General features: G+C 39.1%; 1 protein-coding gene across 3 annotated transcripts in view; it reads right to left on the reverse strand.

Moving 5' to 3' along the window:
* Nucleotides 1-13,921, reverse strand: part of CTDSPL2 (CTD small phosphatase like 2) — a 77,548-nt gene that overhangs the window by 31,197 nt on the left and 32,430 nt on the right. For 2 of the 3 annotated variants that reach the window (XR_008687260.2, XM_055436240.2), the window contains exons 3-4: nt 2,793-2,931; nt 877-1,026 (exon numbers count right to left, since the gene is read on the reverse strand). Coding sequence is in view for 2 of the 3 variants with exons in the window: in XM_055436240.2 (XP_055292215.1) it covers nt 877-1,026; nt 2,793-2,931 (289 nt within the window). In the remaining variant the exon portion in view is untranslated. The remainder of the gene's footprint in view (nt 1-876; nt 1,027-2,792; nt 2,932-13,921) is intronic. The other variant, XM_055436241.2, reaches the window with a different exon arrangement.

The raw sequence follows: 13,921 nt of genomic DNA on the forward strand, positions 1-13,921 counted from the left end.
ACAGGATATCAGAAAATATTTGAAAAATACGTTGAGAAGGCCATTTTTTTTGCAAAGGCATTACACAATGGAAATCTTAAATTCATTTGAATTAGGGTAGTTTCACTGTTTCTCTAAACTGAGGATTCTTAGAGGTGGGGAAAAAAAACCAAGCAAATGATAACAAAAATAAACTGTATTACAAAAAATAACCTGGTCTCAACTCACTTAAAATATTCAACAAATTCTACTTTACTGATCTCTAGAATACAGAAAATGCTTCTCAATTATCTCCTGTACACACTCTAACGGAGAAGGCAATGGCAAGCCACTCCAGTACTCTTGCCTAGAAAATCACATGGATGGAGGAGCCTGGTAGGCTGCAGTCCGTGGGGTCGCTATGGGTCAGACACGACTGAGCGACTTCACTTTCACTTTTCACTTTCCACTTTGACACATTGGAGAAGGAAATGGCAACCCACTCCAGTGTTCTTGCCTGGAGAATCCCAGGGACGGGGGAGCCTGGTGGGCTTCCGTCTATGGGGTCACACAGAGTCGGACACGACTGAAGTGACTTAGCAGCAGCAGTAGCACACACTCTAAAGATGCAAAAGTCATTCTAACACATAAAAAATAATGCTTTCCCTCCAGCCCTAAGTTTATCATCTAGCTTTTCAGATAGTTAAAGCAGAGTTCATTAACTTACACAAAATTAAACATAACCTATATTTATTTCAGTCACTACAAAAAAAAAGTACATTTTAGAAACTGTGTATTTTTAATGAAGCTGAAAACAAACATAAGATGCTAACAAAAATATGCCAAAAAAAAAAGACCTTTTAAAAAGCCAGGAAAACAATTTTTAAACCCAAATTACGGTTAATGATTTATATTTACCATTTTTATTTGCTGGTGAAAAAAAGTTGAAGACAGGAGAAAATATGGTCCCCAACAATGTCGTCCTTGGAGGACTGCCAGAGGAAGGGCTATCTTCTAACTTTCCATTTTGTTTTACATGTTGATTTGTCATTTCATAAGTACCAGCTTCTAAGGAAGAAACAAAAGAAAAAAGCTGCAATCTAGAAAACTTTCACAAGTGTGTTCCAAACCATTAAGAAACTTTTCCCTCAAAATAAGGAAAATTGATTAACATTAATTTTAAAAACCTTACTGTTTATAAATGCTAAATTTACTGAGTTTTTAAAAGCAGATTTATATCTGGAATTATACAGTCTGGAAGTCTTAAATTCAACATTGTTTAAAAGAAAATGAAAGTAAAGCAAGCAAGTTACAGTGTAAGATCCTGCCTTCGTTTATTTTCATTTTGGGATGCTGTCTACTTCACAAAATTTACCCTCTATTTCTATGTCTAACAAATAACAGCTAAAAAATGGAGGCAACCAGTCTTGCTCAAGACTATATATACAGAAAAAGACTACACGTATACCAGTGTCAAACGTCACATATGGATACTGCGGCACCATTTCAGAGTACTTAGGAAGAATAACCAGTTTTTCCTCTAAGTTTCTTATAAATAAAAAATTTAATGGGTTTTGGGAAAACATAAATTAGACATGTTTAAATAAATCATCCTTGACCCTCCACAACTTTACCACAATTCTTTTCTTCTTTCTTTGCTAGAGACCTGTTAACTTGTTTATCCCTTTCTCCCTAATGGTCAATTCTAGAGATAAATCACTGCATTAAGAGGAAAGAAGTTGAGAAAAAAAAATCATATAAAAATAAGAGGAAAGAGACTGAGGAATTATTATTACTGTTGTGATTAAAATCGCATTCGTTAAAAGGCAGCACTCCATGCTCTAAAGTGCTATTCAAGCCTTCTCTCCTTGTCCATCTTGTTCTACTCCTTTTTGATGTTGAAGAGCTTGTCAGCTTCTCAAAGGTACTGACCTAGAAGAGGGTTTATAAACAGGAACACTACTGACTCTCGGCTGGATGATTCTTCGTTATAGGATGTCCTGTGCACTGCCTGACGTTTAGCAGGATCCTGACCTTTTCCTGCTAGATGCAAGAAGCAACCCCTCGACAGGCTGCGGCAAACCAAAAGGTCTCCAGACACTGAAAAATGTCCACTGGCGGACAGAGACACCCCTACTTGAGAAACACTGACCTGAGAGCTTCAAGCTTTGAAATTTCATAATCCAGAAACAAATTCTTTATACACATTTCAAAAAATTAGTTTATTATTCATAATATATTATATATAATAACATATATTATTCATATGTATTATTACTCACAATAAAAATTATTACTGCTTTAAGAAATTTCATATATATTTTCCTGCCAATCAGTATAAACCTAGTTGCTCTGCCTTTAACTGTCACTTTAACTCATCAAAGTAGATGTACATTAGGAAGGTAAATTTCTATTTACTTCATGCTATTCACACTTAATCGGAGAAGGCAATGGCAAGCCATTCCAGTACTATTGCCTAGAAAATCCCATGGACGGAGGAGCCTGGTGGGCTGCAGTCCGTGGGGTCGCTACGAGTCAGACATGACTGAGCGACTTCACTTTCACTTTTCACTTTCACACATTGGAGAAGGAAATGGCAACCCACTCCAGTGTTCTTGCCTGGAGAATCCCAGGGACGGGGGAGCCTGGTGGGCTGCTGTCTGTGGGGTGGCAGAGTCGGACACGACTGAAGTGACTTAGCAGTAGCATTCATACTTAATACAAAGATTATAAAAAGGCAGAAACTGCTCAAAGTAGATTTTTTAAAAGAGAAAGAAACATATCAAGTGATCTCTGCTTACACCTAATAAAGCAACAGGTAAACATTAACAAACCTCCATTTACTTGACTTTTCCGTCTCACTCGAGAAATCTGTTTGTTAGGCTTTTCTCCTGTTCTTGGTGTTGATGTGATCAAATTATTATCTATATCACGTTCAATTCTACTCCGTTTTGAAGGATTTTCTCTCTCTTCCTTAAAATATAAGAGGAAAAAACATGCATTGAACAGAGTCATTCTGCTGGATAGGTTACATTTTTGTTTGCCACTCTACGCAGCTTACTGGATCTTGGTTCCCCAATCAGGGACTGCACCCAGGCCACAGTGATGCAAGCACCAAGTCCTAACCACCAGGCCACCAGGGAATTCCCTACACGTGACACACTTTTAAAATGATAAAATATGCTCACTGCATTATTTATAACAGCCAATTTTAACTATTATCAATCGATGGACACTTAGGTTGTTTCCATATCTTGGCTATTATAAATAATGCAGTGAATATATATGCATGTACATAAACAATGGAATATTATTCAGCCATAAAAAATGAACTGTCACTAGTGACAACACGGATGAACCTAAAGGGCATTTTCATTAAGTGAAAAAAGTCAGACAGAGAAAGACTTATACCATATGATCTCACTTATATGTGGAATTAAAAGCCAAAAACAAATAAAATAACACCAAGCTCACAGAGGACAGACTGGTGGTTGCCAGAGGCAGGGAGATGGAGATGAATGAATGAAATGGATGATAAGTTTTATCAAAAGGTATACAGGGTTATAACAGACTGTAAGTCACGGTGACATAACATGCAGCATGGTGACAATGCTGCACTGCACACACGAGAACTGCCCTAAGAGTTTACAATACTGTACTGCACACGTGAGAACTGCCGTAAGAGTTTACAATACTGCACTGCACACGTGAGAACTGCCCTAAGAGTTTACAATGCTGCACTGCACACATGAGAACTGCCGTAAGAGTTTACAATACTGCACTGCACATGTGAGAACTGTCGTAAGAGTTTACAGTGCTGCACTGCACACGTGAGAACTGCCCTAAGAGTTTACAATGCTGCACTGCACACGTGAGAACTGCCATAAGAGTAAGTCTTAAAAGTTCTGATCACAAGAAAAATTCTGTAACCAAGAATGGTGACAGATATTAATTCGACTTACTGTGGTGATCATTTTGCAATATATAAAAATACTGAATCAGGCTTTATGCCTGAAACTAATATATGTCACAACTTCTCTCAGATTTTTAAGAAGATAAAATATGTTGTAAAATGCTTTATTCTCTTTTTTTTTGTATCAAGGAGAAACAAACAGAATTAATATCTAACAACAGAAGAAAACAGAAAAAAATCTGACCAGAGTCATGAAAGTATTCATTAATGTCATTATACTACACAAACACCTCACAATTACTCAAAAGAACAGGGGTCATTTCCCTGAGTGAACCCCACTGGAATCTGCTGGCATATCACGTACAACCAAAAATGACATAAAAATAATAGGGCCTGTCCACCGCCATCCATCTAATGTCAACCTCAATCCTCAAAAGGTCCAAATCAACACTAAGGAGTCTATTCCTTAACAAAGTTCTCTATTATTTCCTTATGTGGGGGCAAAGCCACATTACACTATTTTACAATAGTAAAATAGTTTATACACTATTTTGCAATACAGAGTTATGATAGTTTGACTTAAAGGTTTTTTGACTTTTACAAGTCGAAATGTGAAAGCAATACATGATACTCAGTAGAAACTGTGCTTTGAAGTCTGGTATTTCCCCCAGCCAGCAACATGCAGGCACTCCACTCTCGTGTAATGCCGGGCTACAGCCAGCCACTTGATCATGATCACTCATAACCATTCTGCATCCATACAGCTATTTTCAGTATTCAGTAAGTTAAATAACATATTCAACACTTAAGTGTTCCAGGCATGTTAAAGGTAGGCTAGGATAAGCTATGATGTCAGGTAGGGTAGGTGTATTAAGTGAATTTTCAGCTTACATTTTCAATTTACAATGGGTTTATCAGGACATAACGCTACCATTAAGTAAGGAAGATCTGTATTACTGACTGAAATAGTATACTCCATGCAATGTCCTGAATGTTTCCATGTGTACCTCCATTTTTGTCACTAGTACCATTCTTCCAGTCATCTCCTACATGAGCAATTTTCTTACATTACTGTAATACTGGCCTATAATTTCTTGCTGTTTCAATGAAAGTACCTGAAATCTTTTGATAAGGATTAGATTTTTCCACAGCAAATAATAATATACTATTGTGCATTTTCTAAAAGTTGAATATTATTTTACTGTCTCTGAAACAAACGTTGGTATTGTGGAATTGTACCTATCTGGATCAAAACGAAAAAAGGTAATACTGCAAATATCACTGAATACAGAATTTTACTTTTCTCACCAGCCTCCCTAATTTTAGGGAGGGTCACCGAGCCAGTCTCCTCAGCACAGAATACTGTCAGTGACCCACCATGCACTTCCTCTACGTTTACCACCCCCTGCACTTAAAAACGATGGACAGGAAGCCTCAAACCTGAAGCACTGCATCTTCAGGGGCTCTTTTCATAAAGTCCTCAAGAATAGAAACAATGCTGCAAAGCCTTATTACACTTACTTACTCTAAGCACCTGCATTTTCTTGAAGAAGTCTCTTAGTACATCTGCTATAATGTAAATACATACATTCACTCCTGGAAAATTTTCACTCTGCAACCCTAAAAATAACAAGATTTATGGGGGAAAATGGGTCCAAGAGGGTAGAGAAGGGTACTTGGGAGGCAGATCAGCCAAAGCCCCTGTAAATCTGTAACCACAGCACTAAGAAAATCAATGATGGGGACTTCCAGAAATGACCTGGACACCCCAGGTAAGCACCCAAGAGCAGCTAAAATGCTACCTCAGAGTTTAATAAAAGGTATTAAAAACAGAAGTAGAAACAAAGGTTTATGGGAGCCAAAAAGTGGAGCTTTATGGCAGGAAGATTGCAAAGATGGGCACGAAAGGAAATGCAAACTGCCGCATGGGAAGAGGCGTCCATGACAGACCAGGGTGTCACCTCTGCAGGAGGGAATCCCTGATGCAGGTTACTACTTTTAATTAAAAACCGTGTGCAGTGTAAAATTCTACCACCATGATTCAGGATTCTCTTGTACAGTTTAGAAAAAATCATATATAAACCAAAACCCACTCATGTTATATTGAAACTATTTCCCTATTTATCAATATATATCAACATATAAAAGCTAACGGGCATCCCCGGCAGCTCAGTGGTAAAGAATCCACCTGCAACGAAGGAGATGAGAGTTCGATTCCTGGGTCAGGAAGATACCCTGGAGACGGAAATGGCAACTCACTCCAACATTCTTGTCTGGGAAATCCTATGGACAGAGGAGCCTGGAGGGCTACAGTCCATGGGGTCGCAAAAGAGCTGGACACGACTTAGTGACTAAACAACAGCATATAAGCTAACTGTAAGTGTGGAGATACCACACACACAGCAGAAACAGCTATACTATGGTCAGTTGAGAATACATTCAAATACTTCAGTTTACATCTCTAAAGAGAAATAGAAAACTATTCAGATCAGGGTTAAACTTCTGCAGTCATTGACAATAATATTCTATTCTTCAGAATAATGCATTTAAATGTCTGATGAAGCTCCAATTCTGAAATTTGTCACCAAATCCTCATCTTTCTTAAACACTCATGTATATAATTTGGGGACATTTTTGGATATAGGATGAGTTTTAGAAAAGCAACTAGGAAAAATAACATTTCTACATTATTGTATAGGTTATTTAAAAATTTTTTAATAACCCTACGTCTTCTCTGGAATCTGCATTTTTCAAAGTTGCCTCTAAGACATGCTTTTAAGGGGAAAGTCTTGGGAAGGTAGCATTCTTAAATCTCTGAATCCTAAAGGAAATACAAAGAACTAAAGAGGCAACAAAAACCCAACAGCACATTTATAACAAAACCAGGAAATAAGGTTTCTCCCCTAAACTCCAAGCAGAAGAGGACAAACCAACAGCCGTAATACTGAAGTAATCATCTTTATCAGCGTTGAAGAAAGCAAAGCAATGCAACACAAAATGGGACCCATCTGAGACCAGGAAAAGCCACCCCAAACTGCTAACAGGGTAGGTATTCAACGGAGAGCATGGCAGGCCAATCTGATGATAGCAGATGAAACAGGGCAGAGGACGCTGCTGCTCAATCCAATAGCAAAGGAATCCACAACTGAAATGGGAGTAGCTTAGCTCCTATGAACTCTTGACACTGACCAAAACTTCAGCTCCCTTACAGAATAGAGCTGCATATGAGGGGAAACTGCTAGGAGTGGAATTGAAATTTCATTGTAGAAAAAGGCACAACAGAAAAGCAAAGAAAAGTTCCAGATACAATGAATAGGGATAAAGGTGGCTTCCTAGGTGGCTCAGTGGTAAAGAGCCTGCCAAGCAAGAGACTCGGGTTCAATCCCTGGGTCAGGAAGATCCCCTGGAAAAGGAAATGGCAACCCACTCCAGTATTCTTGCCTGGGAAATCCCATGGACAGAGGAGCCTGGCGGGCTACAGTCCACGGGGTTGCGAAAGAGTCAGACACAACTTATCAACTAAACAAAAATAAACAGGGATAAACATATAGCAAAACTCAAAAAGCAATCACTGTATTTTTAACACTATTCAAAAACAACAAAATTGATTAGAAAAGATATCCTGAACCATACAATCTTCTAAAAATTTAGAAAAACTCATGTAAGAATGAGAGAAAAGAAAGCATAGATCTCAAATTCTACAAAAATCATTGCAATAAAATGTTGCCTAGTAGCTAAGTCCGTCCTTCTCTTTTGCAACTCCGTGGACTATAGCTGCCAGACTCCTCTCTCCATGGGATTTCCAAGGCAAGAATACTGGAGTGGGTTGCCATTTCCTTCTCCAGGGACCTTCCCAACCCAGGGATCCAACAACTTGTGTCTCCTGCATTTGCAGGCAGATTCTTTACCACTGAGCCACCTAGGAAGCCAATAATAAAACACAGGAGGAGTAAAAGAAAGCATCTCAGAAAAATATGCATAAAGAGAGCCTTCCCTGGCTGTCCAGTGGTTAAGACTGCATGTTTCCACTGCAAGGGGTGGGGGGCCGATTCCTGGTCAAGAAACTAAAAGCCCTGTGGTGCAAACTCCCCCAAAAATGCATTAAGAGAACAGATTAAAATTATACCTTTATTTCAAAAAAGACAAAAAACATTAAGAAAGTGATATGACACATACATCAGAGTTAGAAAAAACTCACGAATGAAGAGACAGAACAAAATAGAAATAAAAGAGAAAAACATTTTAGAAATAACGACTAGGATAGACATAATAGTAAATAGGATAGACTGTGTGCCTTTATGAGAATTAGAAGGTAAAATTGGTGGGGAGGGGAGTTTAAGACATCAAAATGTAACAAATACTAGAAAACAGTAGTCCCTGAGCAGGAAACCAAAGCCAAGAACAGCACAAAGAATGAGCACCAGAGTTTTCCTCAAATGAAACACCTGAAATTATAGACTCAAAAGACTACACGGGCCTTCTGTTTTTTTGGTCTGTGCCACTCAGCTTCACAGCCTTCAAAGGCCCCACCAGGGACTGAATCCAGGGTTTCCGACAAGGAGAGCTCAGAGTTCTAACCTAACCACTGGGCTTCCAGGGGGCTCTGCGAGTGCGCTGTTGGACCACAGCCATCAACCCAGAAAAACGACAAGACAGGCCCTAAACTTACCAGAATTTAAAGAAAAAAAATCCTTTGGAGAACAAGGAAAAATGTTTGTTTAAAAAGAGAAAATTAGACTATCATCAAACTTTGAAAGCAGTGCATTTAATGCTGGAAGAAAATGGAATAACACTTTTAAAAATCAAGAAGAGAACCTGTGAGACAAGGATATTATATGCAGTAACAGTGGTTTTAAAGCACAGAACTCAGAACATTGCTTCTGTGTCTGCTTCATGCGGCATCTACCAAAAAATGACCTCAGACAACCACCAGAGGACAGAAAGCATCAAACACAATGAACACACACAGAACTTGTGCAAGATGAACCAGGGTTAGAGATTGCGTGTAATGGCTACAGGCTCAGAACATATACGCTACAGTAAAAACTGGTGAGAGATATATAAATTTTAAAAACTGTTTGCTTTAAAGACATGCTGAGAAAAGCTGACAGAATTCATTTTTAGCTGGTAAGAAATAACACATGAAGTTATCTAGGCATAAAAGAAATAATACCAGACGGGGTTCTAAATCTGCAACGAGGAATGTATACCACTAAGGCAAACATGAGTAAATTCAAAGATCTTTGTGTTCAATAGCTCTAATATGTTCTTTCTAGCTGTCTTCAACACTGACACCTGCTACAATCTCTGCAGCCTCATTATAATCCAATAAAGTATTCTGAAGTCTCAGAGGTTCTTCTCTCTTTCTCTGCATATATATGGAAACACAATAAAGGTATTCTCATTGTTTTGCTTTGCAATATTATTAAATTTGGTCTTTAAAATTTACTCTAAAGTTATTTTAGAATTTAGTAATTCTTTAAAAAAAATTTACAATTAAGAACGGATTATTGGATTGAAAAAGGGAGCTGGGTGATCTGTGATTTCAATCCACTACTCCTAGCGATGAAACTGACATAGAATTCTATAGCTCATGAAAGAGGGAAATGTACTCCAAGGAAACTAAATGCAACTGTAAGTTACAAATGAAAATAAGATAAAGTTAGTGTCCCTTTGGCTGCAAAATTGTCTTATGCAACAGAACATATTCAAATAGAATTATAGTGCCAGTTCAGTTGCACTGTCATTTGAGAACAATCATTCAGTTTTAAAAAAGAAACTATTTTAAATGTACACGATGAGATCTTTAAAAGCCAAAATACTTACAGCCTTTCAAACTTAAATTAAAAAATCCAATGAGGTGTCTCAGAAAGTAAGTTTGCTATATTGCTTTGGTTGAAAAAAGGTATATACTTATGAGAGACTTACAAAGTCTTACACAGTAGTTAGTGCTGAAAACCTACTCGATAAAAGTCAGTAAAAGAAATAAGCAGAGACTTTCCTGGTGGTCCAGTGATTTAAGAGTCCACCTGCCAATGCAGGAAACTGGTTCGATATTGATCCGGGAAGATCCCACGTGCCTGGAGCAACTAAGCTCCTCTGTCTCAACAACTGAGCTCTAGAGCCTGTGCTCCACAAGAGGAGAAGCGGCCGCAATGAGAAGCCCAAGAGCCGCAACAGAGACGGGCCCCTCCTGCCACAACCAGAGAAAGCCTGTGCGCAGCAACGAAGTGCGGTGAAACGCAGACAGACAGACTAGCAGGCAATTAACGAAGAGAGAAACAGACGTTATCACTTTCCAGTGATAAAGTAAATCACTGAGAGACCTAACTGTAAAAACACAAAATGAGGTAACACTGGTATGTGACTTGTACTGATCTAATACTAGTATCAACTAATCATCAAAGATCTTCTTTACCATGAATGTATGATAACAAACACAAGTGAATTCACTTTTTGCATCTCAGTTTATCCTGGAATAACTTGTGTCAATGTCTGTGATGACTATGCAAAATAAAACAAAAGATTTATTATGATTACTGCCATCTTAGCACAAATCAAAACATGGACACCCAAACTTATTTTATTTTTTACAGCCAAGCACTTGCATGGGGAAAAAAAGTCAGCTATACTTAAGAATGACCTTGATGAAGCTTTAAAATTAATTAAATCTCAACCCTTAAATACGTGTTAAATTCTATATGACAAGATGGTAAGTACACACAAAACGCTTCTGCTGCATACTGTGCTTCCACAACTGTCTTGAGGAAAAGCATCTGACTGACTGTTGAGTTGTAAGCTGAATTAGATGACTTTTTTGATCGCTTCTCCACCTTTTGGCTGAGATCAAGTGTAGGTCACTTTTTCTGATAGAAAACTATTTTTACTTGAAGTAGATTATTTTCTGAAAAATGAACAAAGCAACTCAAGAAAAACTAATACATTTTGTTGCCAACAATAAAATTTGAGCATTCAGGTAAAAACTGGGATTTTAGGAAACTTGGACAAGGCATTGTAAGACTCAAGAGTTTCCAAATATTGTTCTATTGAGATCAGTGGGGTTGTTCAGAAATGTGATTTCTAAACATTAAATAAATAATGAAATATGTCAAAAAACGTCCACAAAAATGTGGATACATAGGTGGAAGATTTACATAATAAAGTGAACCATTATTTTCCCAACCAAAAAACAGTGCATGGTGTTACAAAATCATAGGTAAAAAGATTCATTCCAAGTGCAAGACAGACCAACAAAAAGATCACTGTAGAGCTTTCAAAGTAAATATTGGAACAAGAACTTAAGATATCACACCATTTGTCAAGTTTTTGTATAAAATCTGCAAATATATCTAATTATATCTCTAAAAAGTATATTAAAAGACTCTTCCGTTTTCTAAATATATGTATAATTTTCTTTTTGTGTGTCGAAACGCCAATACTTTGGCCACCTCATGCGACGAGTTGACTCACTGGAAAGGACTCTGATGCTGGGAAGGGTTGGGGGCGGGAGGGGACGGGGACGACAGAGAATGAGATGGCTGGATGGCATCACCAGCTCGATGGACATGAGTTTGAGTGAACTCCAGGAGTTGGTGATGGACAGGGAGGCCTGGCGTGCTGTGATTCATGGGGTCGCAGAGAGTCGGACACAACTGAGCGACTGAACTGAACTGAACCACAAACTACGTTCTGTGAAGCAACTGTTAAAGAGGTCTATAGGGCTTCCTTGGTGGTCCAGCAGTTTAAGAAACCCGCCTTGCAATGCGAGGGACACTGGTTCTATCCCTGGGTACAAAGCGCCACAGCTGATGAGCCCACAAGCTGCAACGACTGAAGCCCTCGAGCCTAGAGCCTGTGCTCCTCAACAGGAGAAGCCACTGCAGTGAGAAGCCCGCACACAACTAGAGGGTAGCCCCCACTTGTCGCAACCAGAGAAAGCCCTTGCACAGCAATGAGGAGCCAGCACAGCCGAAAATAAACTTCAAGAGAGAGAAAATATTAAAAGAAAAAGAGGTTTCAGTTCAGTTCAGTTCAGTTCAGTCACTCAAGTCGTGTCCGACTCTCCGCGACCCCATGAATCACAGCACGCCAGGCCTCCCTGTCCATCACCAACTCCCGGAGTATACTCAAACCCATGTCCACAGAGTCGGTGATGCCATCCAGCCATCTCATTCTCCGTCGTCCCCTTCTCCTCCCGCCCCCAACCTTTCCCAGCATCAGAGTCTTTTCCAGTGAGTCAACTCGTCGCATGAGGTGGCCAAAGTATTGCAGTTTCAGCTTTAGCATCAGTCCTTCCAATGAACATCCAGGATTGATCTCCTCTAGAATGGACTGGTTGGATCTCCTTGCAGTATAAGGGACTCTCAAGAGTCTTCTCCAACACCACAGTTCAAAAGCATCGATTCTTCGGCGATCAGCCTTCTTCACAGTCCAACTCTCACATCCATACATGACCACGGGAAAAACCATTGCCTTGACTAGACGGACCTTGGTTGGCAAAGTAATGTCTCTGCTTTTTAATATACTATCTAGGTTGGTCATAACTTTCCTTCCAAGGAGCAAGCATCTTTTAATTTCATGGCTGCCATCAGCATCTGCAGTGATTTTGGAGCCCAAAAAAACAAAGTCTGACACTGTTTCCACTGTTTTTCCATCTATTTCCCATGAAGTGATGGGACCAGATGCCATGATCTTTGTTTTCTGAATGTTGAGCTTCAAGCCAACCTTTTCACTCTCCTCTTTCACTTTCATCAGGAGGCTTTTGAGTTCCTCTTCACTTTCTGCCATAAGGGTAGTGTCATCTGCATATCTGAGGTTATTGATATTTCTCCCAGCAATCTTGATTCCAGCTTGTGCTTCTTCCAGCCCTGCGTTCCTCATGATGTACTCTGCATATAAGTTAAATAAGCAAGGTGACAATATAAAACCTTGACGTACACCTCTTCCTATTTGGAACCAGTCTGTTGTTCCACGTCCAGTTTTAACTGTTGCTTCCTGACCTGCATACAGGTTTCTCAAGAGGCAGGTCAGGTGGTCTGGGATTCCCATCTCTTTCAGAATGTTCCACAGTTTATTGTGATCCACACAGTCAAAGGCTTTGGCATAGTCGATGAAGCAGAAATAGATGTTTTTCTGAAACTCTCTTGCTTTCTCCATGATCCAGCGGATGTTGGCAATTTGATCTCTAGTGCCTCTGCCTTTTCTAAAACCTGCTAGAACATCTGGGAGTTCACGGTTCACATATTGCTGAAGCCTGGCTTGGAGAATTCTGAGCATAAAACTGTAAATAATGTCCCGTTTCCTAATAATTCCCTTTTGTCTTTAGAAAATAGTTTAAATATTAATTGTACCAACATGTAATGGGTTTAGAATTAGAATTTTGATATTTCCAAAATTCTTCAGTTAGTATCTAATGAGATATATTGATAGATATTACCCCCATGAACAAAAAGTTCTTTAGGATTTCCAATAATTTATAAGATGGTAAAGGATCCCAAGTTCAAACAGTTTAAGAACCACTTGCTCAAGAGGGACTACTAATGAATTCACAAGACAAAGTGTGAAAAATCACTCCCAACAAATGGGGAGAAAATTGAGCTGGAAGGGAGAGCTGACAAGTGGCAGTCAAAGGGTACAGAGTTTCTTTAGGGGAGGATATAAGTGGTTTAAAATTAACTGTGGTAATGACTGCATAACTCTGTGCATATGTTAAGGCCCACTGAGTCCACACCTTAAATGGGTGAGTTCTAGGGCACGTAAATCATGTCTCAATAATGTCAAATTATATGCATCTGTCACATAATCCAACAGTATCAATCCTAGTGATTCACCCAGGTTTACCTTAAACAAATGTCCACACGTGGATTCAAAACAGAAATATTCATAGCAACTTCATTCACAATAGCCAAAACCCAAAAATAACTCAAGTGGATAACAAACATGGTATGTGGTACGTGCGTGCAAAGTCACTTCAGTTATGTTCGACTCTTTGCGATCCCATGGATGGCAGCCGGCCAGGCTCCTCTGTCCATGGGGTCCTCCAGAGAAGAA

The sequence above is a fragment of the Moschus berezovskii genome, chromosome 9 (assembly GCF_049115385.1).
Source record: "Moschus berezovskii isolate FMDL1 chromosome 9, NW_MosBer_1.0, whole genome shotgun sequence".
Taxonomy (NCBI): domain Eukaryota; kingdom Metazoa; phylum Chordata; class Mammalia; order Artiodactyla; family Moschidae; genus Moschus; species Moschus berezovskii.